Raw genomic sequence first — 26,450 nt, 5'->3', positions numbered from 1 at the left:
GCCTCCACATCTCGTCATCCAATCAGAACCCTCGCTTCAGAATCTGAATCTGCATTCCGTGGAGCAGAATAAAAGGAGTGGGAGCAGAGAAATGGGGTGTGCGAAAGTTCTTCTCGTGATGTTCGTGATCGGGTTTGAAAAGGGGATTTGCGTCAACTGGAACCCCATCCCACGCAAGACAGTTAAATATAATGGTGAGTATCTAATGACCAAACAAAACTGTGAGCGATTCCTCCCAGCGGTGACTGCGCAGCAAATGAGCCCACTGTCCTGTTCCCGTTTTTTTTTCTCACAGTATTTTTATGGCACTTTCTTTATTTGTACGTCTCTTTCTTCTTTTCTTCAGTCAACCCCTCCCTTCATTCTCTATGCAGATTTGAGATAAGAGGCGTGATTTCTGCTTTGAATTTACTGAGATATCACATTACTGCGTGGTTTTATAGGCTTTTATTGTAAAGAGCTTACATCCCTATTCATTTGCACTCACTTCATTTGTGCCTGTTCTCCCTTACAGTTTTCTATTTCACTGCTCTCTACTTCTCTTTTTCTCTTACGCTTCCTCTGGAGGGAATTCAGTGAGAATGAGTTGTGCCTGGTGAGAGTGCTGTTTAGAAAAAAAAAATGTATTCTTTATCAGTATTTTTGCCTATTCCTGGAAAAACTTCTAAGCATCCTTAAGACATCTAAGCATCCATAAAAATGCATTTACCTGAGAAGCAAAATTGCATATTTTTTTAAGATTTGTTTTCAGATAAAATCATTTGCATTATGTGTATTTTTCTTATCTCATTGGCAAAATATTTTTCTTGAATTTTTTTAAGCATACATCTGACAACATTTAATGAGGTCTATGCTTAAAGTAGGAGAAAAACAATTTGCCAGTGAGGTTATAAAAATAATTTTGCCTGTCAGACTGAAAACACTCTGGAAGCTTATTTCCACAATTTTGTTTCTCAAGTAAGTTATGTCCTGTTTTAGTCATTTGTAGATGGTTTTACAGCAATATGGAATAAAAACCTGTCTAAGAGATTGATTATTGTGTTGTATTTGCAATGAAATCAGGTTAACGGCACAGACACACCCTCAAAATTAGCACTGATTTCAATTTGTACGCTTTTTGCATGCCAGTCCTGAATAAAAGGTTGTGGAGGATGCAACAGACTAGGGTAATGTGGCATACTATGCTGAGACTGTAAAACTTCACTTCATTACTGCAGTACAGACACCTGAATCGGCTCTTTAAAATGCAGAAAGTGCACTAGTCTACACCGCGTGTCTGGATGGATGCCCTGTCATAATGCTCTTCTCCATCATTTGATGAATTACTTCTATAAAGATCAATAGAAAATGTACTCAAAAAAATAAAACATAACAATTTAGCACAATATCACAGTCAGTTGTGCCAGGTAGCTCTGCATTTTGTAAATGAACAAGTTGATTTTTTTATGGTCTATATTTATTTGATTAAATGGTATTATTATTATTTTTTACAATTGAACTCTTTACCCGCCATTGACAGAATTTTCCGGCTTACCGTGTTTTCACTGTTATATGGTAGGGGGCGCTATTATGCATCTTCTGAAAGAGTACAGAATATCCTGATCAAAACACAGGCAAAAAAAAAGCAGAAAAAGGCGATAGCATATGTAAGCAGGTGCGTATGTAAAATAATGCGATCATCAACATAAAATAGCATATAAATCGAAACTGCCTTATTGTTACCAAATGAAATGTCGACCCATGAAGAGTTATAGGACTGTGAAGCTTTGGGGGTGTTGATGGACTCAATCTACTCCATCTGTGTTTTGTTCATTGTTCATGAATACGATCCGGATGTAGTTTTTGTCAAAAATGCAATTTTCTCCGCTTTTTGCTCAAAATGTTGCCTTTTTTATGAAACCCATATTCAAGTGTTGATAAAAAAAGAATGCATGAAGCTAGAATAAAAATGTTTTGTAAACTTTTGTTTAACAGCAGAGGGTCTTTCTGTTGATATATTGCATGTTCAGATATTCATACAACAAAATATTCTGGTGGCCATGAAAGTTTTATGAAAATGATCAAAAATGCTGGTGCTGGCTGGCAAAAACGATGTCTGGGAATGGGCTAAAAAACTGTTTTTTATTTAAACGTATTCAAAATGTTATTTATTCCTGTGATGTCAAGGATTAATCAGGATTCTTTACAGAATAGAAAGTTCAAAAGTACAGCATTTACTTTAAATGAAAATCTTTTGTAACATTACAAATGTTTTACTGTCACTTTTGAGAACTTTAAAAAAAAAATAATAATACCGTAGTATACTTAGAGGGAGGCGTGTAACATGAATGATTTGGCTTAAATTAAATACTCTTGGCACCACAATATTATAGCTTAGCAACTTTCAACTAGATTGCTGAAATTCTGCGTGCAAAAGGGGCACAGCCTTTAGTCAATTTGCCCCTCAATCTTTTCCTGTTTTAATCTAAAACAGCTACAATAAACATTAAGCAGTACTCATGATTTTATGTACACCCATAAATTGATAGCATCTCCTTTTAAGCCCTCAGTAGAGATCGTAGCAGCTGGGAACACAGCCTTAAATGGACAGGAAATGGATTTAGTTGAGCTACAGCAAGTGAGAGGGACGTCAAAGAAAGTCCAGAAAGAACAGAAAAGTACACAGTGTGTCTACAGTGTGTGTTTAACTACTGTTTCAGGTCATGTGTGACTTCGTTTGGGCCCTAAACCACATAAACAGTAGGCCTGCACAGCACACATGCGCTTTTCGGGGAGGATGAAAGCCAGAAAAACAGGCATAGCATCGGAGTGCACTTTAATGTTTGTGTGTGTGAGCACGCAGAGTGCTTAGACTGGCAGTCTGAGGGATTTAGAGCTGCAGTAGTGTGTGTTTGTGTGTGTGTGTGTGTGTGTGTGTGTGTGTGTGTGTGTGTGTGTGTGTGTGTGTGTGTGTGTGTGTGTGTGTGTGTGTGTGTGTGTGTGTGTGTGTGTGTGTGTGTCGTTGGAGGTGGAGAGCTGGATCGCTGCAGAGATAATATTTACCCAGTACTTTCCACACCCACACCCCCTAAAGACCCCTCCTCCACAATTATCCGCATCTTAAAGACAGAGAGGAGTCACAATCATTGCAAACACTTGTCTTTAGGCTGCAACTAAACGTCTTTTCATTCTCATTTTCCCCCTTTGTTCATTATCAAAGTGCTGTACGTGTCTCTGTGTGAATGTGTGATGAGGTTTCATCAACTACACATAATCAAGCATCTGTGAGACTCGTGGTGTTTTCAGCATCTGCCGTCTCACTATATGAGGATGTGGACACATGAACTTTGTCCAGAGCTGCTCTGATGCTGCGTTCACACCATGTCCAAATTACCGCAGTCTCATAAGGCCCTATTTTAAGTGCATGATCTAAAGCACACGGCACAAGTGCACTTAGGGCGTGTCCGAATCCACTTTTGTTTAACGACAGGAGAAATGGTAGGCGGCGGCGCACCCAGCGCATGGTCTAAAGGGGTTGTCCCTATTCTCTAAATGAGTAATGAGTGTGTTTTGGGCGTAACGTGCAATAAACCAATCAGAGTCTCATCTTCCATTCCCTTTAAAAGCCAGATGTGCTTGCACCATGGCGGATTGCTATTTACATGGCGGAATTTGCAAGCAGAAAAACTGAACGCTTCTCCATAGAGCAAACGGATCTGCTCGTGCGCGAGGTTAAAGCGCTCAAGCAGACCATCTATGGGACAAGCTGGATTCCACCATATCTTTATGTACACAATAACAATCTTTTACATTGTAATCCTTTTATTTTTCATATTTGGCATGTTTGTGTGCTGCTGCGCGTCCTTGTGTGTGTAATAAACAGAGTGTATGTGCGTTGTGGACCCGCCTATAGGTGCATATTACTAATGTGCCCTTTAAATAACTAAACTATTCTGCGCCATTGACTTTAGACCAGGTGTTTGTTGTTCAATGGCGAAGTCTATTTCAGTTGCCTCAAAATAGCAACGTGCCAACAATGCGCCTGAACACACCTCGTTTTCAGACCAGCACGCCCATTGGCGAACAGATGGGCGCATATGCATTTGCTATTTAAACAACATGGCACAGGACGTGAAAATGACAACTGCGTCGGGCTGAAAGTAGCAAAAGACACTTGCGTCGTGTCTGGCGCTACATTGCGCCAGGTGTATGATAGGGCCCAAAATGACAACACGAGACATTCTATTCGAGCTCTTCACATCCCCGGACTGGGAATAATGCATTTCTGTGGCATCACTATGGTACATACATTTTACAGTAATTTAAACCTGGTGTGAACGCACCTTGAGAGTTCACTTCACCAGAAGTCTTCACAACAAACTGTCAAAATCAATGTTCTATTTAACTTAAAGAAATTGTGAAAGAAGTATGTTATTATTGTGCAGCAGAATGTACTTCTCAAAGTAATAACAATTTTTCCTCCATGTTTCCATTTTAACAGTAAACATCTGTTGTGCAGCACTTTGTTTGCCAAAAAATAAAATGAATTGTTAAATTTTCATTGTTACATTAAAAAAAAAAAAATCAGAAATTTTAAATCCAGAAAAATAAAAAAAGACAACACAGAATTTCTGAAAAAGATTAAACATTTAATAGGGACCAATTATTGTAACAAATAAATAAATCATAATTTTTTTTATGAATTCTATAGATTTTACATATGCATTTTGAATGAAATTTGAAAATTAAATAAATAAAAAAGATTTCAATGGGCCCTAATTTTTTTTTTCTGTTCAAATTTAATACATTTTGTATAAGTTTCATTATTTAAAATAATTAGATTAAATGGGATCCATACATTTATATTTTGGGGCTTTTTGCCTTTATTTAGATAGTAGGAGGACAGACAGGAAATCACAGGAGAGGAGAGAGTGGAATTGGACTGGGAAAGGACCTCAAGCCGGGACTCGAACTCGGGTCGCCCGGAGTGCAAACGCAACATACAGCGGAGCACTTGCCCACTATGGCTCCAATGGAATCCAGAAAAATGTAAACTGAAAAAAAGGAATTCGGGAACAAACAAAAAACACAATATGAGAAAAAATAAAACTGATTTCATAGGGCCTTGCTTATTTTGTCTTCATGCTGAAAAACAGCTCTGAGAGTTCAAAGGGGAGTCAGATGCCCCGCCCACTTCCACGCCCCACCCATAACTTTCCACAGCAGATCTCCACAACTGCCGTCCTGGAACAACAGAGACCAAGAGCAGGTCAAACAGAAAATTAAAGACGAATTTCAGTGGAGGCCAAAGGAAACTCCCGCTGACTTATAGAGGAATAGTAGGAACGTCCAACGTGCTGAGGATGGCAAAGCTACAGAGAGAGAGAGAAAGGGACTGCCTGCCTAGCACATCTCTCTACCCTCCAATTACCATAATGACGGCCTCGGCTGAAACGGACAGGACCACTGCGAGTGTATGTGTGCGTGTTTCCGTCTATCTGTACTGAACTCCTCCCCACACACAGATATACACAGTCTGTGATTTATCCTCTCTAACAGACGCCCTCTCCTGCACTTCTACTTCTCACTGTCTGTAAAAGTGTTTCTTTTTTCATTCAATAAATCTGTCTTCCATACCCTTTGTAGAACTGTTCGCGCCAGAGTCTGTTTGTTAAAGGGGACAGAAAAAAAAGAAAGTCTTTCTATTTTTTTGTGCGCTTGCCACTTTCATGAAAAGGTCAAACTTGGTACAAGCTGTGAGCTCAATTCTCGACTGCAATCCCCCCCCCCGGTCTGTCAAACGACGGCCTATATTTCAACAACCTTTCACACATCTCTCCCTTTTACCGTCATCCACTCTCTTCCACTCACTCTTTCATTTTCTTTCAGTCTTGCATTTTTTTTCCCCCATTTCTACCTTGCTCTTTTACTCTCATACTGTAATTTTTCAGCGCCCACACCTTTTTTGCTCTCTCTGCCATTCCTGCATGTTGGGCCCTGAGGACAGTTTCATTGCTCTGATGTTGCTTTTTCATAACTCAGGAGACTTAAAGTCACCATGAAATCAGAACTGACCTTATTGACGTTCCTAATGCATGTTCCTGGACTTATTGAACATGTTTTGGAAGTTTTGGCAAAAAAATCTTGCTCTGTCTATAAAATGACAATTATCAATTATTTAAGATATTTAAGTCCTACTATATAGGTCCTGTGCTACTTTTTGTTGTTGTTTGCTTATGTCATTTATTGCAGACTTTGGTAACTTGTGATATTGTTGAGATCTCTTATGAAACTTTCCTGGTGTTTTGGAACATTGTAACTGGTTTCTGGCTGATCAAAGATAGTCATTAGTTAGTCCAAGATGGCCATTAGCTGGTGCAAGTGTTCCTTTAGCATTATTTATACACTATAATAGTATTGATTCAGTAGTGAATTAGCTTTTATTTTTGTTTCATTTCATTCATTTTGTTTGTTTTAGTAATTTTGTTATGTGCTTTTGTCATTTTTATTTTTAATATTTTTATATTTATATTTAGCTCGGTTTTAATCAACTTAAAAGTTTTACATAAAATTTTATTTCAGTTTTATTTTAACAACACTGTCAAACTGTTCAAATATATTTAAACAGCTACAAGTTGATCTTTCCGACTTAAAGTAAGGTTAAGCTGGTTTTTGAAACATGGTAGCTGGCTAACCAGCTAGTGCCATTATGACCAGCTGTTGACTAACAACTTTCCAAAACCCAGCAACTAGCATGAGATTTTACAGAGAATACTAAGTTTTTTTCTCAGAAGAAAAACATAATTGACTCAAAAGTGCTGTAAGTAATTTCAGCTAGCTATTTTGCTAACTCCCACCATTTTGCGAAATTCAACCACAAGTCCTCCTTTCAAATCCCATCTAAAACATGTCAGCAAACCAGATGTCAGCAATCATGAACATGCAAAATGGTTCACATGTAGAGAGCGTTTCTGATAGGCTAGTCTTCAGGCGTGGGCCGCTCCCCTGTCTCTTTTTTTGCTGTTTACACTCTAGCGCTGTCACCGAGACACATATTCCAGTGACATCTGTCAGGAAGTTGGGATGTCTGTCACCATGATATCAAAAATGGACAATGTTTTTTTTTTTGGAATACAGCAGTATTATAAATGATTTATCTGTGCACATCATATTTTTTTATTCATGTGCCCTTATAATCTTTAATCAAAAAAAACTTCCCCTCCCTCTTGCAGTGACATCTCTTCATTGACGATGTACTGTATAAACATTATTTTTCATATATTTTGATCACTCAATCAGGTCTCTTCCTTATTTTTTGCCTATGCCTGGGTGGTAATTATTTAAATGAGGGATATTGTGACGAGTACGAATACAAGCGAGGTGTTTCAGGGAGTTCAGAGTGACTTTGTAACTTTGCAGACTTTTTAACGCTCAAACAGCATCATTACACAGTAAAGAAAGTTGAAAATGTAAAAAAAAATCATAATAAATCTCTGTATGCTAAGCATTTCATTGCTAACCAGGAAAACCAGCTATTCTAAAGATGTTAGATATCCTTTCCTATGGATATAGAAATAGGCATATATGTATATACTGTTTGTGTTGTTTTCTCCACAACTCTTTCTGTCAACGTTCCCTCGCTCGCTCTCTGCTCTTTAGTGGAGTTTTTCAGGCTATTGTTGTGGTAATCCGTTCTGACCATTTCCTGTTGCTGAGTTGCGTTCTCCCTTTCTTCCCTCCCCAAAGCAACGACTGCCCAACCACTCCTTCATCTAATCTACTGCAATTACAGCACTTCCCCTCGTCCCCCCAAATGCCCACTCTCTCACGCTCTTAAGCGCACCGTTTGTGTTTGCGTGTCAGCGTAAACACGCCACCTGTGTCTTTCTTAATGTGTTTCTGTTCCCTCTCTTCTTTTTAATTGTACTGTTATGTGTGCGCATCAGACGGTGGCTCCTCTCGTCTTTGTCCTAGAGAACGTGGGTGTGTTTTTATAGCCTGTATATGAGTGTACGCGCTTTTCTCTTCCTAATTAGTGTGTGTGTGTCCATTTTCTGTGTTTCCAAGTCATTTTTTGTATCCATGTCAAAGCTTCAAAGGCCTTAAAATAGGTCTTTAATAGCAGAGTGTGTGTTTGGAGTGCTGTGGTTATGAGCTATAAGCAGGGCAGGACTGTATTTATAGCAAAGCTGCTTTGTAAGGAGCCGTGGAGGAACATCAGAAGAAAACTGCAGCCTTCAACTTGACTCGTTTCAGTTCTGCGGCTCGGTTCCCTCAACCAGAGCTCACTGCTCTCTCATTCGGCCCAGCTCACAACTTATGAAGGACAAAGACAAACACACACACACACACACACACACACACACACACACAGAGTTCACCTCTGTTCCCTTTATGTTGCTCACATCTGGATTCCATTCAAAGTGACATCTATTTTTAGATTGTTCCTTTTTTAGTCTGTTCACTTGTAGATAGAGAGACTCACTCTTTTCTCATTAGATATGCTGCTGTTGGCTTTGGTCAAATTGTTCTTTGTGTATTCCATGTTTTACATCAGCTTGGTCAGTTTGATTGGTTTGACTTTTTTAATTAAACACTGCTAACCATACAAAACCAAGTTTAGCATCAGCAATCAGCCCCTACTGGTGGATGCTGTAACTGCACCATGTGCCGTCTTTCTCCTTTGACTGTCATTCAAAAGTATACATCCACTTGTAATATATAGATATTACACACACACACACACACAAATCAAAGCAAAATATGTAATGCAAATATTCTAATACATTATAGTACATGTTTTTTCCAGTGCCCAATTTGTTTTTGGTGGGATCCTATTCATATTTTCTATGGTATGCACAATATTTATTACATGAAGTCTTGTGTAAATTGGTATACATTTTTCAAAAAAACTAATTTACTGACATTGTTAATTGTAAAATATCATACATTTACATTATAATGTTGTGATGCCTTTTCCATGGGATGCACAATATTTATTGTATGCTTATTATGAATATAATATAAGACTTAAGTTTTGTATAAATTTGCAAATTGTTTTATTCATTTTTAAATATCTATTTAGCTTTAATTTTTTTATTTCAGTATTAGTTTTAGTAATTTTAGTACTTTGTCTTATGTAATATTTAAATAAGGCATACAAAATGGTTGATTTTATTTTTCGTTTTATTTTTCATTAACTTAACACAATATTTTGGTAGTAGAGATTTTTATCATTTTCAGACATAACATGTGATTAATTATCAGCGTATCATATTGTCCTGAATTTGAACATTGGCACACCTCTAATTTTCCCTCTCAGCTGTCGTTCACATCACAAGTGAATGGTTTGCCACTATGTATTTTTTTTGTGATACCATCAGCCAGAACACCTCCTTGTCGAAATCAGACAATGAACCCCCTCAGTGGACAGTTTGCTCAACGTTGCCACTTTCTGGTTGGGATCTGTAAGTGCGTCCTCTCCCACTGTGTATAATTGCCATCTTCTCTGAATGATAATTAGAAATGACACTCTCTGCTCGACTCAGCACAAAGCTCAAAAAACTTGTTCTGTGACTGGCTAAGAGGCATTTGAGTAATTATGCAGGTATTTAGAAGTGTGAGCGTGTGTGTGTGTGTGTGTGTGTGTGTGTGTGTGTGTGTGTGTGTGTGTGTGTGTGTGTGTGTGTGTGTGTGTGTGTGTGTGTGTGTGTGTGTGTGTGTGTGTGTGTGTGTGTGTGTGTGTGTGTGTGCGCACTCTGTCACATCTCCCAGGCTGTTTGCATCCTAGCAGATGTTCTCCGTCCTCCCTGGGGGAAGTCTGTTTCTCCTCTTCTCTTGGATCATCCAGCCCTCTTATATGTTAACAAGCTGCCGCGCTCTCCAACTAATAACCACACACTCTCCTGACTTCCATCCTGGCAGTATCTTCATCACCACTTATGGTGTCTTTTCTCCCCTCCTAGAGCACTTGCTCATCATAACCCTCTCTCCACTCTGCACCCATCTGCCATGGTAACGGTAAATCTGATGAGGCACAATGATCTTGTGTGTTCAAGGGTGCATGGAATACTGGTGTCCCCTCGTGGCTTCTTCACTGGCTTAAGCCTAGGCGGAAGATATCACCTTCTGTTTTAATTCTGCGACAAATAGCCACAGATCAAAGCTAACATGCAGCTTATGCCAGTTAGTAATGACTAGTAGTGTCAGGAAGTTGATCTATCTATCTATCTGTATGTCTGTCTGTCTGTCATATATTTAGTTAGAATATAAGCATGTAAGATATGCTGCTTCATAAATAGACATACATAAATCCCATAGCAGATCTAGGCAGGTGGAGCTGGGTGGAGGATGTCAGAGGACTAGCTTACTGCAAACAATGAACCAAAATATTTCAATGTTGAGCATGCAATCTCATCGGCTGCAGGATCAGCAGAAACCAATCAGCTTGTGCCATGTGGTAATGATGCGATTGCTTAAATCAAATAAATCATTTATTGATAATTTATTTTATTCATTGTTAATTCGTTTTTTCATCTTTATGCCAATTTATACAACTTGAAATGTTAAGACCACCATCAAACCTGCACTAACCAGCATAAACCAGCATGGATCATACTAGAAATAAATTTTAGCCCAAATGAATCTGTTTAACACATTACCAGTTTAAGCAAAGGTTATGAGTGTCCATGGAAATTCATGCTTGCCTAAGTTGGCATTTTCAGCTGGGCTGGGACGTTGGTGAAAATGATAAATTTGAGAGATTTTTTTTAAGCCCAAGAATGGATCAGTGACATTTGGATCACATCTAATACATCCTCTCTTTTCAGACGTGCACGACAGTATGGCGAGGTTTCGCGCTGTTGGGGTGTGGAACTACACCATGTTGACCCTGGCAGAACATGAGAGGGTTTTGTACGTGGGCGCCAGAGAGCACATCTTCGCCCTGGATCCCAATGACATCAGCAGACAACTTCGACCACAGGTATGTTCTGCAAAAAAAAGGCTTTTTTCAATTTCTTTCATTCAAAAAACTCCAAATGCACCCAATAAATACTAATCCACAAGTCATCAAGCAAAAAGGGCATTAGCATTTTATCATTCAAAAATATCAGCATTTAAAAATGACTCACTCTTTCAATGCCACTGCCATTTGTAGTAAATTGCCAGTTGCGGCTGTCAATAGTGAGTGCACATTTTAAATGCAGAGTGCTATTTGCTTGAAAAAGTCATGTCTCTTTCTCTCTTAGATTGAATGGTCGGCCCCTGTGGAAAAGAAAAGAGAGTGTGCAGCGAAGGGGAAGAATAACCAGGTACTGGCTAATGTTGCATCCTTTATGTTTTAACAGCTTTACTTTGTCTGGCCCCACTGAAATACATTTACTCTCCCTCTCTCTCGCTTATTTTCTCTTTGTGTCTCTTTCTCTCTTTCTTCGCTGTCTTTTCAGACTGAGTGCTTCAACTACATTCGTTTCCTGCAGAGCTACAACCACACACACCTGTACACATGCGGGACATACGCCTTCCAGCCCAAATGCACCTATATTGTAAGTGTGCGCTTTTATCTTTGCCTGAGAAATCTGTCCGACCCACATGATCCAGTGGTGCGGTCTGCAATATGATGGAGAAACTGTGTGTGTGTGTGTGTGTCTCAGCGAGTGACTTCTAGTGTGTCAAAGTGAAATATATCAAATGTAAATGAGGTTGTGTTCTCACGCTGTGCGGACGATGTGATAAGACAGGATGGCGTGGATTGTCTATTGTTGTGTGTGTATGAATTTATTTATTTATTATTAATTTATAACTGATATACTACTATTTACAATTTTTAACAGCATTTAAAAACATACTCTACTAGGTTCTTGGTAACACTTTATAGCAGCCTTTATATATAATGCATTATAGGTATTTTTAATGTATTAATTATACCTTATAATGCATTGTATGATTCCATGAATAATTGTAACCACATTTATAATACATTACAATATTATAATCTATTAATTGTAATATAATCTACACCTTTAGAAAGTATAATGTAATTTCACAAATCTGCAAATATTATTATGCATTTTAACTTTGGTTACATTTATTTATGAAAAGATAGCATGCATTATAATGTGCAAAATGAATACCTTTATAATGCATTACACATAAAGGCTTTAAATAAACCAAGTTTTTATGAAGTCTCTTAGGCTCACCAAGGCTGCATTTATTTGATCAAAATACAGAAAAAAACAGAAAAACTTTAAAATATTATTATAATTTAAAATAACTGTTTTCTATTTTAATATATAATTGAATGAATTTCTTTTTAAATATTAATTATTCATTTTAAATATTATTAATATTATTATATATTTTGAAATGTAATTTGTTCCTGTGATGCAAAGCTGAATTTTCAGCATCATTACTCCAGTCTTAAGTGTCACATGATCCTTCAGAAATCATTCTAATATGCTGATTTGGTGCTCAATTATTAATAATGGTTCTTATTATTAGCAATATTGAAAACCGTTTTTGCTGCTTAATATATTTGTAGAAAATGATTACAAGACGACATGATGTGGCTTGTGTATTGTCATTGTGTGTGTGTGTGTGTGTGTGTGTGTGTGTGTGTGTGTGTGTGTGTGTGTGTGTGTGTGTGTGTGTGTGTGTGTGCGTGTGTGTTTGTGTGTGTGTGTGTGTGTGTGTGTGTGTGGGCAGGAGGACGATGCAAGAGGGCTCAGCTGCTGCTTAAACTTCAGTTGGCAAACAGCCGGTGGCTCAGTGTGTGTGTCTGGTCATGTGTGTGTGTTTGCTTGATCCATATGTAACTGTTTCTGTCTTTCTCTAATAGAATGCAGATCATTTCACTCTGGATAGCGCTGCCCCGGAGGACGGTAAGGGAAAGTGCCCCTACGACCCCGCCAAGGGTCACACAGGCCTCATTGTGGGTGAGTCATCTGTATGCACACGTTTCTGACATGTAAAAACCTGCATTATTATTCTTGTGCCTTGTGCGTGGGTGTCTGTTTGTGCTCGGCGCCGCCCGTGGATGCGTTTATGCCTCCTCTCTTCCCACACTTGGGAGAGAACGGAGTCCCTCTTTAATATCTCATAACTGTGAGGCTGTAGACAGGAGTGTGTGCATATGTGCCTTTTCCCGCTCTAAGCGTTCTTCTCCTTTCCCTTTCCTAGACAAAGAGTTGTACTCCGCCACCCTCAATAACTTCCTGGGCACAGAGCCCGTAATCCTGAGGAACCTGGGACAACAACATTACAGCATGAAGAGTGAATACCTACCGGCTTGGCTCAACGGTAAATCTGAAAACAAGCATAACATATATTTCATTCTCCTGCTGAAACTATATTATGTTATACTGGTGCACATGGTTGACCAGCTTTACCAGCACCAGGACAGAGAGTAAACCAGGCTGCTCCTTCGGACATGGATTACTGAGTTCTGGATTCAGTTGTTGGCACTTGGCAACTTGACACGATCCTGTAATTCTTTTATTACACATATAGATATTAAACGTAGTTATGTAGATTTAACGCTTCTTGGCTTTTATGAGTTGTAAATGTCCGGTTGCATTTAGGTATTTATAATTATATAAAAAAAATATAAAAAAGAAATATATTTTTATATATAAAGCAAATACGATTTTTAATTGAATTAATTACATGACATGGCGATTAATTCATCGAATTAATCGCACATCAGATTTGGCAAATATGTCACTATTGTGTAAAATGAGGAAAGCATCAAATAGACATAAAAAAAATTGATTCAACATTGGATTTATTACATATAAACTTTTAGGCTTCAACAGCCATGAGGGTGACTAAATGATGACAGAATTTTTTTTTTTAATTAATATGGATAATATTTGTAATGAAATTATACTGTAAATAAGAAACTAAAACTGCCAGTGGTTGGCGGTAAATATATATAATTTAATAATTAACATTTTTTACCGAATTTATTAGCGAATAATAAACCATGTTGCTTCTTTGGACATGGATTACTGAGTTATCTGGATTCAATTGTAGCCGACTTGACACAATCCTGTATTGTTTCATTCTCCAAAGCTCATCTCTGAGTCGTTGTCATAGCAACAGGTCCGTAAGCTCAAACCTTTTTTGTTTAAAGTAAACAGGATTAGATTTCGGATGTTGAAGTCTGTCCCAGCCTCTGCACCATTCTTGTGAACGCACCCAGGGGATGTAAAAATTTAGTATTATTATAATTATTTTAATAATAGCCTAATTTAAAAGAACATAATCATTTTGTAGATGAAAATAGGCACAGATGTTTTACTCACTGTGATGAACTTCTTTAGGTGTGAGGGGATAATTTACCTCACATTTGCTGTACAGTTTGTCTGGTCTGTGCATTAACTGCAATGCAGACATTGTACACTGGCCTTTGGCTCTTTGTGTTTTCTACAGCTCAGGAGATGCTGTCTGTCATTCCATTAGAGAAGAGTACCTGGCCCTCCTACGTAATAAGAAAACATCTTTGATTTTTGTTGTTTCCCGGTCACATAAAAACGCAGGCTTTTACAGAGAGCTTTTATGACATTATGCGGTGGCATTACAGGGCCTGTCAAATGAAATGTTAAGTTCATCTGAATACATTAACATCTGACACATGAAACCTGTAGAAATGCAAGGGAAAGGGAAATGAAAATGGAAATATAATGTAACAGTTAAATATTTACACGTTTAATTCATCCCCAGCTTTCAGCCAGCTCTTTCTCCTTATAGTTGCCTTGGCAGTGTTTCGTTGCTCATTTAAGGTCCAGACATTTCTGGTAGACTTACTTCTTGTTTGGCTTGTGAATTTTTTTTTTCTCAAGAAAGATGTTTATAATATAATATAACATAATATAATATAATAAATAAATTCGGAAAGAAATGAATGCTTCTATCCGGCATGAGCAGAAGTGACGGTAAAGACTTTTACATTGTTACAAATGATTTCTATTTCAAATAAATGCTGTTTTTTTTATCTTTAAATTCGTCAAAGAATCCTGAAAAAATATCAAAGTTTCCCTAAAAATATTAAGCAGCAACTGTTTTCAACATTTATAATAATAAGAAATGTTTCTTGAGCATATTAGCATATTATAATGATTTTTGAAGGATCTTGTGACACTGAAGACTGGAGTAATGATGCTGAAAATTCAGCTTTGCATCACAGGAATAAATTAGAATGCAGTTATTTTAAATACTGTTTGTTTTTTGTTTTTTTACTATATTTTTGTATAAATTAAATTCAACCTTGATGAGAAAAGAGAAAAAAAACATTAGTCTTTCTTAAATAAGTGCATGTACTCATGTGTTCTATAAGATTCAGATTCATATCAAATTGTAATAGTTTACATAATATTCCTATTTGATCCTATATTCCTATATGATCTCAAAAACTCATTCCACTCATGCTAATCAAATCCAACCATGTGCTTGATAAACTGAATCAGCCAGAAAAGATCTGGTCTTACAGCATTTGATGTATTATCTCAGTATTAAGCGATGTTCAGGGAACAGGGCCCTGATCTTTCCTGCAGGGTTAATCCGAAATCAGCTCAATAAACAATGTCCCAAGGTGGATATTTAAGATCTTTTATCTGTTTCATCAAGTAACCGCCAGCCCCTTATCTATAAAGTGCTGTGTCTCCAACACGTTCTTCCATATCTTTCCCTTTTGTCTGGTACAGAGCCAAACTTTGTGGGTTCGGTGCTGGTCCGGGAGAGCCGCAACAGTAAAGATGGAGACGACGATAAGATCTACTTCTTCTTCAGCGAGAGAGCGTTGGAGCTGGACTGCGACAGTGATCTGACCGTGGCACGGGTGGCGCGCGTGTGTAAGGTGAGAATGTAAACTCAGAACTCACATACACCAGAAGTATTCGACCAGAAGGTTGCTGAATGAGCAAGGCACTCAACATCGGGTTGCTCTAGGGCAGGGTTTTTCAAACGGGGGTTCGTGAGGGAACTGCGAGTCGATGAAAAGCTGATTATTACTTAATTCAATCAGATTAAAATAAACAAATGGAGCTGCACAATTAATCAAAATAAAACAGAAATAGCAGTATATCTTATATAATTGCGATTATGGAGTCAAAGGCTACGACTTAATTAAAGAAGTCTGTTGCGTTGCGTGTTTCATCGTGAAGAGTGGCACTGAGGTGTAATACAGTGTTTTCAGAGCAGCTCGGTTCACAGTAAATATTCTGCTTCTCATTAACTCTCTGCAAGCGTTTAATGTGCATTTGTGAACCAGCGTTATTTTAGAATCCTTGAGCTATATTATAGTTTTTATTAATAGTTTTAATTTGTTTTCATTCATATATTTTTTATTTAATTTTAGTCTTAATTTTAATTTAGTTTTTTAGTTGTGTGTGTGTGTGTGTGTGTGTGTGTGTGTGTGTGTGTGTGTGTGTGTGTGTGTGTGTGTGTGTGTGTGTGTGTGTGTGTGTGTGTGTGTGTGTGTGTGTGTGTGTGTGTGTGTGTGTGTGTTTGTTTGTTATTTTTATCAGTTATATATATATATATATATGTCTATATAGTGAAATTTTATTTCAGTTTTAGTTAGTTTTGTACATCAAGCTAAAATAAAAATGGGAAGATGTATTTCCTTGGCAGATAAAAAAAAATTATATAGATAATCTATTTCAGTTTTTTATCTCTTTTTTATGGTTTTACCTTTTTAGTTGAGAATGTAATGTGCACTAGGTTCACTATTTCCATTCACATTTGCATAATTTTTTAGCAATTATGTGTACAGTAGTTTACAGCATTTAACCAATATTCTGTTGGTATATATATATATATATATATATATATATATATATATATATATATATATATATATATATATATATATACTGTATTGGCTATACAGTATGTACTGTACTATACTGTATGTATATATACTGAGGGCGCAGGCAATCTTCAAACAATAAATATATATATATATATATATATATATATATATATATATATATATATATATATATATATATATAATAAAAGCAATTGAAATAATATACTTACTTATTTTTTAAACGTCTAAGGGGTTCTGCTGAAAAAAAAGTTTAGGAACCCCTCCCTGCTGAAAAATCCAGCATAAACCAGCAAGAATTCCATGTTGGTCCAGGCTGGTTTATGCTAGTTAAAGCTGGTTTATGTTGGTCTAGCTGTTGGACTAGCATAGTCATGGTGTTCTCAAGCATTCTGGTGAGCAGCAACGCTGTATTTTTCAGCAGGGCTGCTCTAGGGCAATTGTACCTGTATAAAGAAAATAGCTTTGAACAAAAACGTCTGTTAAATGGCTACTTGCTTTCTCTTTTCAGGGAGACCTGGGTGGCACACGGACCCTGCAGAAGAAGTGGACCACCTTCCAGAAGGCCCGGCTGATGTGTTCTTTCCCCGAGCGCCACATCACCTTTAATAACCTGCGGGCTGTCTTCACCCTGCCTGGGGCGGACTGGAGGAGCACTAGTTTCTATGGCATCTTCCATGCGCAGTGGTGAGCGAACCCTCCTGCCACGCTAGTCCGTGTCATTCTCATAAATATTTCTCTCTCTTCCACTTCCTGGCGTAGTTGTGAAAGTCACTCTGTCCTCTGCTTATATGAAAGTGTCACCGTGCCAAACACCCAGCCGTGATCCTCAAGTGTAGAAAATGCTGCACTGTCATTATGATGACAGTAAGACTATTACTGTAATAAACCAGCCAATGTAGCGCAGTCATTTAGTACAGACTGACTGACTACTTTTCTCTCTCTCTCTCTCTCTCTCTCTCTCTCTCTCTCTCTCTCTCTCTCTCTCTCTCTCTCTCTCTCTCTCTCTCTCTCTCTCTCTCTCTCTCTCTCTCTCTCTCTTTCTCTCTCTCTCTCTCTCTCTCTTTATCCTTTGTTCTCTCTCAGGGGGGATGTGGATGTGTCTGCTGTGTGTCAGTACCAGATCGGAGAGGTGAAAAATGTGTTCGACGGGCCGTATAAAGAGTACAGGGAGTCGTCTCAGCGATGGGTCCGATACACCAGCACTGTGCCCAGTCCTCGACCTGGAGCGGTGAGCTGAGCAGCCGTTGAGATGAGAGGCCGAGAGGCCGTGACTAAGCACTCGGATAAAAATAGCACACCGCTTTTGTACATACAGTGATATTTCATCCCAAAATAAGAACTTAATAATATTCCTGTTGGATTATAACATTTTATAAACATCTTAACAAAGATTTTGAGTCAGATTATGTCAGAAAAAGTTTGCAGAAAACATTGTTTGGAAAACTTTTATGTCATTTCAAGTAATGTAAATATTTTGGGATGAAGAAGTGCAAAAGTATACAGTGATGTTGACTGTGGGCCATTCAGAAGTAAATTGAAAAATACCATTTACAGGACCGTTCAAACGCTTAAAGAAATTAATACTTTTATTCAATGAGGACACATTAAATTGATCAAAAGTTATGTTGTTATTAAAAAGAAATCTATTTCAAATATTCTTTTGAACTTTATTCATCAAAGATCCTGAAAAATTTTTTTTATCACGGTTCCCACAAAAATGTTTTGAAAATTGATAGTAATAAGAAATGTTACTTGAGCAGGAAATCAAAATGTTAGAATGATTTCTGAAGGACCATGTGACACTGAAGACAATGATGCTGAAAATTCAGCTTGTATATTAAATATTACTGTTTTTACTGTATTCTTGATCAAATAAATGCACCCATGGTGACCATAATAGACAACTTTCAAAAACATGAAAAAATCTTACCGACCACAAACCTTTTAATTGTAGTGTACATTAAAATAAAATTACATACCTGAATTTAAATTAAGGTTGCAAAAAGGTAGCAGATTTAAAATGAAATGAAACAATGAGACAATTATATTGCTGTAATTTTTGTATTTTGAATTTATATATCTCATCACATTTATTAATTAACTTTTGTGAACCAGGGTAGAAGAATACTTCATTTCCCATAATTCTTTAAATTTACAGCTCATTCTTTTTCCTGTTATTCCAATTCAAGTTCCTGTGGGGGGTGTGGCTAGTTTGATTCAAAGTCCAGAGCTGTGTCCGAAATCGCATACTCTCTTGAGTAGGTACTTATTTTGAATAAGTAATATAATAAGTAATTACTTTGCAAGGAATTACTTCTATATTGTATGACTGTGTAGTATGAATGTAATCTGGACGTAGTACATTCACCATGCTGTCATTATCATGTGACCCACCAGAGTCAGTTGCGCCACTTCACTGCCGTTCACAACTCCTCTCCCGTGGCCTTATGGGATAGTAAAATGTCCAGTGTTTGCACACTTCAGAATTCTGAATGATGTAGTAGGTCAATTGATGAATTCGGACATACTTCTTTTGTCACATACTGTTTTTCGCCCTACTGTAGCGGGGAAGTACGCGATTTCGTATGTAACCCAACTCATGAACTGACAGGGAGCCAGTTTGAAGTTTTGTAAATGTCAAAGCGCTAAACAAACTGAGAATGCTATACTGATTGTATTTTAAATGTGTATGATGTTGTTTAAAAAATACACATTTTATGACATGTGCTATAAAGCCTAATCAAGTAAAAAGACTTTTGTTTCTTTCTACAGTGCATCACAAACTTTGACAGGGAAAACGGCTACAACAGTTCTCTTCAGCTGCCTGACGCTACGCTAAACTTTGCTAAGAAGCATCCGCTAATGGAGCTCAGGGCAGAAGCTCGCCCCCTGCTGCTTACTAAAGGGATCAACTTCACCCGAATAGCTGTGGACAGAGTGAGCTCACTGGACCAGAGATCCTACAACATGCTCTTCATAGGCACAGGTGTGTTATAGAGGGTCAGACACATACATGGATCATTGCATGGAATGTTACACAGCTAATAAAAGCAGTGTTTCTTTGTCAAGAGGGTTTTTTGACAGTCTCTTGCATTGTCCTTCTTGTTCCTTTGTCCTTTTGTGTGTAAATATAAATAGAGCAGCCAAAGAAACCATTTTATTAGCCATAACGTTGTATCTAAGTGGAAATGTCACCTCTGCCAATTAATTCCTGTCATGCAGGAAGGTCAGTCCTTGAAACATAAATTGAAAAGATGTATTTGGCCTTGGCACTCTCATATAAACACACTCACAAGGCTCAAGGCTCAACCATCATTGCTATCCAATGAGTTCAGTATTTCACCAATCCCTCACAAAAGACGAATACATCTAGACAAACCTAGTTAGTTGACGTTAAATATTTTTAGAAAGGTGACATCCTGTGATGATATTTCCAACAATTTTGCCATTTTCTTTTATTCAGTTTAAGCATAGAAGCATTATATTAAGCATCATATTAATTGAAAGACTACATAAATCTTATTATAAAATATATTTTTATACTAAAATGTTTAAAATAAAATGCATTTGTCCAAAAAAATATTAGTAAAATTACTTGTGAAGGCAAAAAGGGGTTTATGACATAGAGACTACATGAGTATTATTTTAACATATTTTTTTTAATACAATATATATTCCTAAATGTAATTTATACTTAAAAAAAAAAGTATTTGTCATACCACAGGACTGTTTAAAATGACTAGTGCACAAAGAAGATTTTTATGGCATAATATTCATAAAAAAAATGACATGAATATTATTATAAACAAGTAATAAAAACTCAGTGAGTGTTTTAGCGCAATTTTCTGACGTCATGGGATCACAACACTAAGAGATAGTCAATCTTTTTAAGGTTTTTTTTTTTGTTTTTTTTTTTTTTGTGTGCGTTCCCGAGATTAGACCTTCCTTAACATAATGCCGAAAACCCGAAGTCTCTAGGTGGTCTGGTTGAGGAGGAGATAGAAGTGCAAGATTGGTGCGCACAGACAGAACAGAAATCAGGAGTTAACAATCGCAATTTGTCCGTTGGAAAATTGCGCTAAAAATAGTTTTATAATAAAATACACATTTTTATATATATTTAAAAAAAAAAAATTGTCATACCACAGGACTTTTTAAAATTACTGGTTTATGACATATTATTTGAAAAACAAGTTTTAAATATATTTTCATATTTTTAAAAATGTATTTGTCATACCACAGGACATGATTTTAATTGTGAAACTACTTGAATATTATTATAAAATATATTTTACAATATAATAAAAGTGTGTGTGTGTGTGTGTGTGTGTGTGTGTGTGTGTGTGTGTGTGTGTGTGTGTGTGTGTGTGTGTGTCTGTGTGTGTGTGTGTGTGTGTGTGTGTGTGTGTGTGTGTGTGTGTGTGTGTGTCTGTGTGTGTGGCAGAGAGAATCTTGGATTGAGGATTAAGAGTGAACAAAGATACTCTGACATGAGCAAAAGTGCCAGGGTGGATTTGTAAAGCACACCCTGTAGCTCTTCAACTCTCCTCCGTTATCCCTTTTCCGCACGTTCCCTTTTTCTACCAGACTGAGTGAGAGGTCAGTGGCACATTATCTGTGACAAGCACTGTGTGAGAGGACGGTGATAAAGTACACACTCAGAGTTATGATAGGTCACGGCACCAGCTGGGGTGTATTCAATTTTCCTCCCGGTAATCTGCGTAACCTTGTTCCTAAAATCCAATGACGGAAAAATATGCCACGTGTTGATGATACATTAATGGACTATTTGTCTCTCCTTTCTCTCCTTTCCCCCACTCTATCCCCATCACATTATTTCTCCCCCTCTGAATATAATCTATCCCCACCATCTTTCCTCCCGGCCTCTTTATTTGTCGTTCAGCGGATGGATGGCTCCAGCGTGTCGTGATTTTGGGTTCAGAGGCCCATGTGATAGAAGAGATCCAGCTGTTTGATCGGCAGCAACCGGTGGACAGCCTCACCATCTCGCACGGCAAAGTAATTTCTGATCTGTTTTCTTGCTGAGACAATCTCTTTGATGTCAGCTTTCCAGCCTGACTAGCATTAATGGGTTTTGTTCAAACAGAGTAGGAAAGCAGAATGCACCGATCACTGTAAATAATTTATTTGCTATTGTTTTCCTTCATTTAATTCCAAATCCTCCCATTCTTTCTCTACAGAAGTATTTGTACATTGGCTCACGCTCTGAGGTTCTTCAGCTGCCCTTGGCAAACTGCAGCCGGTACCATTCACAGCCAGACTGCCTGCTGTCCAGAGACCCGTACTGTGCCTGGGACAGCGAGGGACGCGCTTGTGTCCGCATCGACCTCCACCGCGGGTAAATTCATCAATCTTTTGGTTCTACTGCTTGCATCCTTGCACCATCCTCCATCTGCTCCTTTTCTGTCTTTTGCGCTCTCCTCTTTATTTTCTCTCCGATTCTACTCTTGCTCTCCTCCGCCGCTCGCTCCTCATCATTTTGCAAAGGCTTTCCCTTTCCACCCCTCTGTTCTCCTCCACGGGTCCCTTTTTATACTTTTAAGCTGCATCCCTATAGCAGTGTGTCTAACAGCCTTCTGACACATCGTCAATATTTGTTCTCCCCCCCACAGCTCCACATCCACACTCTCGCAGGACCTCATGCTGGAGAGGTTCAACCGAGGAAAAGCCAAGTTTGATAAGCCTTTCTCCATCCCCAGCCCTGGTACGTCAGATTTACGCTTCCCCCTACAGGCCCCCCAGCAGTGAGCGGTTTCCATTAGGGGACACGAACGCTTTTAAAGGAAAAGTTTACCCAAAAATGAAAACTCACCCGCATGTCGTTCCAAACCCGTGAGACGTTCGTTCATCTTCAGAACACAAATGAAGATCTTTTTGATGAAATCTGAGAGCTTTCTGTCCCTCCACTTTGATGCTTCAAAAAGGTCAAGGTCAGAGATCGTAAGACTAATCCATATGAATTGAGCGGTTTAGTCCAAAATTTTATATAAAGAGACACAATCACTTTATATGATGAACAGATTGAATATAGGTATTTATTCACATATAACTCACACATCAGTTGTGGTAAACGGAAGCTCAAGCATGTTCGCTTGACATGCGAGAACCAATCAGGTTCATTCTTGTGTGTTACGCAGCACGTTTGAGCTTCCGCAAGAACCCATGAGGTTTGTTCTCGTGCCTCAAGCAGGTTCGGTTGAGCTTCTGTTTATGTTCGCTGATCAATGTTTAAATGTGAATAAAAGCCTAAATTCAATCTTTTTCAGAAAATTTTAAAACTAAACCGCTCAGTTCATATGGATTAATTTTACAATCTCTTTATGAACTTTTGCAACATCAAAGTTTCAGTTCCGTAACTGTCAATGGAGGGACCAGGGGCTCTCAGATTTCATCAAAAAGATCTTCATTGGTGTTCTGAAGATGAATAGAAGTCTTACAGGTTTGGAATGAAGAGTGTGAGTAAATGATGAGAGAATTTGCATTTTTGGGTGAACTAACCCTTTAAAGCAGTGTATATCTGGTCAATGAAATTAAATTAGAAAATTACTTTGAATAAAATTAATTAAATATAACAAGAGAGAAATAATAATGTAAAATATTAACAATGTACTAACCATGTTTTCCGAAGAAGGAAGATCTAGACAGAATATGATTTGTTTCAAATAATCCATTCACATTCAATAATGTCAGGGAATTTACCTACATGAGAACAGACTAGAACAAAAAGCTATGTAAAAAATTAACACTGTTTTAACTAATGTTATTTCAATTATTTATTATTTTAAAAGTGAAATAAATCATTATTTTCCCAGATCATTCTAGGTTGAGAAATGTGACTGTGGTCGTTGGGTCGGATCTGGTATTGCCCTGCAATCTGGTTTCCAACTTGGCCCAGCCCTTCTGGGAGCTCAACGAACGTGAGCTGGCCCTTGTGGAAGGTGAGGCCATTGGGCCGCGATTCGACCGAGCCCTCCGCTCCCTCGTTATCCCCCAAGCCGGTTCCCTTCAAGTGGGCCGCTACATCTGCTACTCGGAGGAGCAAGGCGTGAAGTTCCAGATGGAGAGATACCAGGTCGCAGTGGTAGCCAGCGCGCCCGTCTTCATGGAGGCCCGCGCTCCTGACGGCAGCATGGGTTTATTCTGGGTGCTGGTGATCACATTGGGTGCCGCTTGTCTGTTGCTGCTAATCGCGTCTTTGTACCTTCGCAGAAGACTGAAGTTGGCACTGGGAAAAGGGGCGGAAATGAAGCCGCTGGAGAGCACTTTAGTGTACCCCATTACTTTACCCAAAGAGCCTCCCAGCCGGCCATCGTTCGTGCCGAGCAAGATGGCGAACGACGAGGATCGCTTCTGGGAAACGGGAGCAAATTACTACTACTCGGACGGCTCCCTTAAAATTGTCCCCGGGCATGCGATGTGCTCCACCGGCAGCACGGCATCTCCCAGTGCTATTCCCGGTCAGCCCATTCACTCGCCGAGCAGGTTGAGCCTCACCAACATCCGAAACTCAGGCACCAATGGATACATCCGCCTGAATCTGAGCACGGCCGGAGAGGAGAGAGCGAGCACGGGATCGGGAATGGGCATGGGAAGCGGACTCGGACTGGGCAGCCGAGAGAACGACTACACCAGTCCATTCAAAGAGGAGCTCCGGAGAACTCTGCAGCAGAGGAGCGTGCTTCCCGATGCCAATCCCGAGGAGTCTTCTGTGTAGACCTCACAGGAACCACAGAAAACCTCACCTACCTCCCTCCTGCTTGGGGAACTCTCTTCATCTTACTCGCAACCTATTTCTTCTCTGTCAGTCTCCCGTGCCATAAGGCCACCGACATTCCCTTGGATTATTCTGATTCTCATACGTACTAACACCCAACCGAGACTGAACACATCTCGCAAAGCTTTTTGTAAATGTCTATATTTAATGGACCAGACCGACAGGGCCTCGTGTTGATCTTGGCTAACAGGCGAACACAGGTACATCTCTGAGAGGAACCCAACCAGCCAAATGTAGCCGTCAGTCTGATCTGCGTTAGGCAGATGTCTGGCAACCTAATCATTTGGCAAGATGGAGGATACAGAGCTTATTTTTGACGTCCAGAGGTTGCTTGCCCCCATGTTTTTTGCACCCTTTTTATGGGTAGAACACATGAGAGAGGAGGCGAAAAGGACATGCATAAACTTAAATCGCAAGATGACAATCACGCTCTTCTCTCAAGAGGAAAGCAGAGGAGAAATTGTTTAGGGAAAAAAAACTGAGTGAGCTGTAAAACCGAAGCAGGACTTGAATCATGAACAAATGCTTTGCCTTTCTTTCTCTACAGCTCAAGAACTTTTTTTAAATTTGGTCTTTTTCTGAGAATGTGTACTGAGACTTGCAGCACTAATATATTGTTAGGGTTTTTTCCATGTCTGTTTATTGCAACTGTTAAAGAAGGTTTTCTTCTTTTCTTTCTTTCTTTTTTTTTTACGATTAATAGTTTCATCTGAAATGTGAAAGGATTACCAGTGGTAGTAGCATGAGGAAAGTGTGAACAGAATGTGTACTAAGACTGTGTTGGATGTGACAACAAGTGCATTATTGTATATATTTGGCTTGAACTGCCAAATTAAGTACAACCCCAGTGTTTGCCTACATGATGATGGAATGAAACTTTACTTCTGGAATGGTATAGAAGACTCCGCCCATGTTCTAAAGCCAGATTGTTCTACATGAAAGGGATCCTTGATAAAGTCCAGGATGAGTAGTAGAGGCTACGGCTGATCAAAACACAGGTAAGACTACAGCAAATCATACTTTATCCAACATTTTATTTGGGCTGCTTACTTTTTCAAAAACTGAAAGAAGATTTGAGACCTATTCATTACCATTCAAAAGTTTGGAGTCTAATACTATTTCATGTTTTTGCTCACCAAGGCTGCATTTATTTGATCAAAAAATACAGTGGAAATTGTCATTTTATGAAATATTAATACAATTTAAAATAGCTTTTATTAGAACGCTCAATAAATATTTCTTATTATTATCAAATTTTGAAAACAGTTGTGCTGCTTAATATTTTTGTAGAAGAATATTCATAAAAATAAAACTTACCCCAAACTTTTGAACTGTAGTGTATATAAGATTCGTGGAAGGTTTATATATGAGACAGGCGAAAAGAATATGACAATAAAAATATATCCTGTGTGTAATAATCATTTATAATAATTTATATAAATGTTTTAAATGACTGGTGAATGTTTATTTCGTTTTTTCATGTATTAGAGAATTCTAGAAAAGACCACACAAATTAGGTTAAAGACCGTATTTTACTAACTGACTATATCTTTCTTATCTCTTTCAGTGTGGGCTTTGCAACTCTTAAACAGAGACTAAATACAAAAACAGGGTGAAAACTGAAAGCAGAGGACATTTCATTCCATTGACTTTGATTGTGAAGACAAATGAAGGAGATTTTGATTATTCGTGACCCTGTGGGTGGAGAGGCACTATGATGCTCATCACTGGTCCATACTTTGTTGCATGATGTTCTGCAAAATATATTATATAAGTTTCAACAAAAACTTTTCGTACCTGTGCCTCTTCACCTTGGGTGAAGCCAAAGCAGACTGCAGACAT

The 26,450-nt window shown here is 38.3% G+C and overlaps 1 protein-coding gene across 1 annotated transcript; it reads left to right on the top strand.

Annotated features, from left to right (window-relative positions):
- LOC308686337 (semaphorin-4C-like) lies at positions 1-26,440 on the top strand. Its single transcript, XM_081394737.1, has 15 exons — positions 1-194; positions 10,809-10,963; positions 11,229-11,291; positions 11,427-11,525; positions 12,818-12,914; positions 13,159-13,278; positions 15,684-15,835; positions 17,322-17,497; positions 17,897-18,041; positions 19,586-19,799; positions 21,717-21,832; positions 22,015-22,172; positions 22,447-22,538; positions 23,647-25,606; positions 26,176-26,440. The coding sequence occupies exons 1-14, from the start codon at positions 92-94 to the stop codon at positions 24,546-24,548; spliced, it is 2,592 nt and encodes an 863-aa protein (XP_081250863.1). The 5' UTR covers positions 1-91; the 3' UTR covers positions 24,549-25,606; positions 26,176-26,440.
- The last annotated feature ends 10 nt before the right edge of the window (positions 26,441-26,450 follow it).

Source organism: Scardinius erythrophthalmus, assembly GCF_964197995.2.
Source record: "Scardinius erythrophthalmus genome assembly, contig: HAP1_SCAFFOLD_588, whole genome shotgun sequence".
NCBI lineage: Eukaryota > Metazoa > Chordata > Actinopteri > Cypriniformes > Leuciscidae > Scardinius > Scardinius erythrophthalmus.
This window is presented reverse-complemented; position numbering and strand designations above follow the sequence as displayed.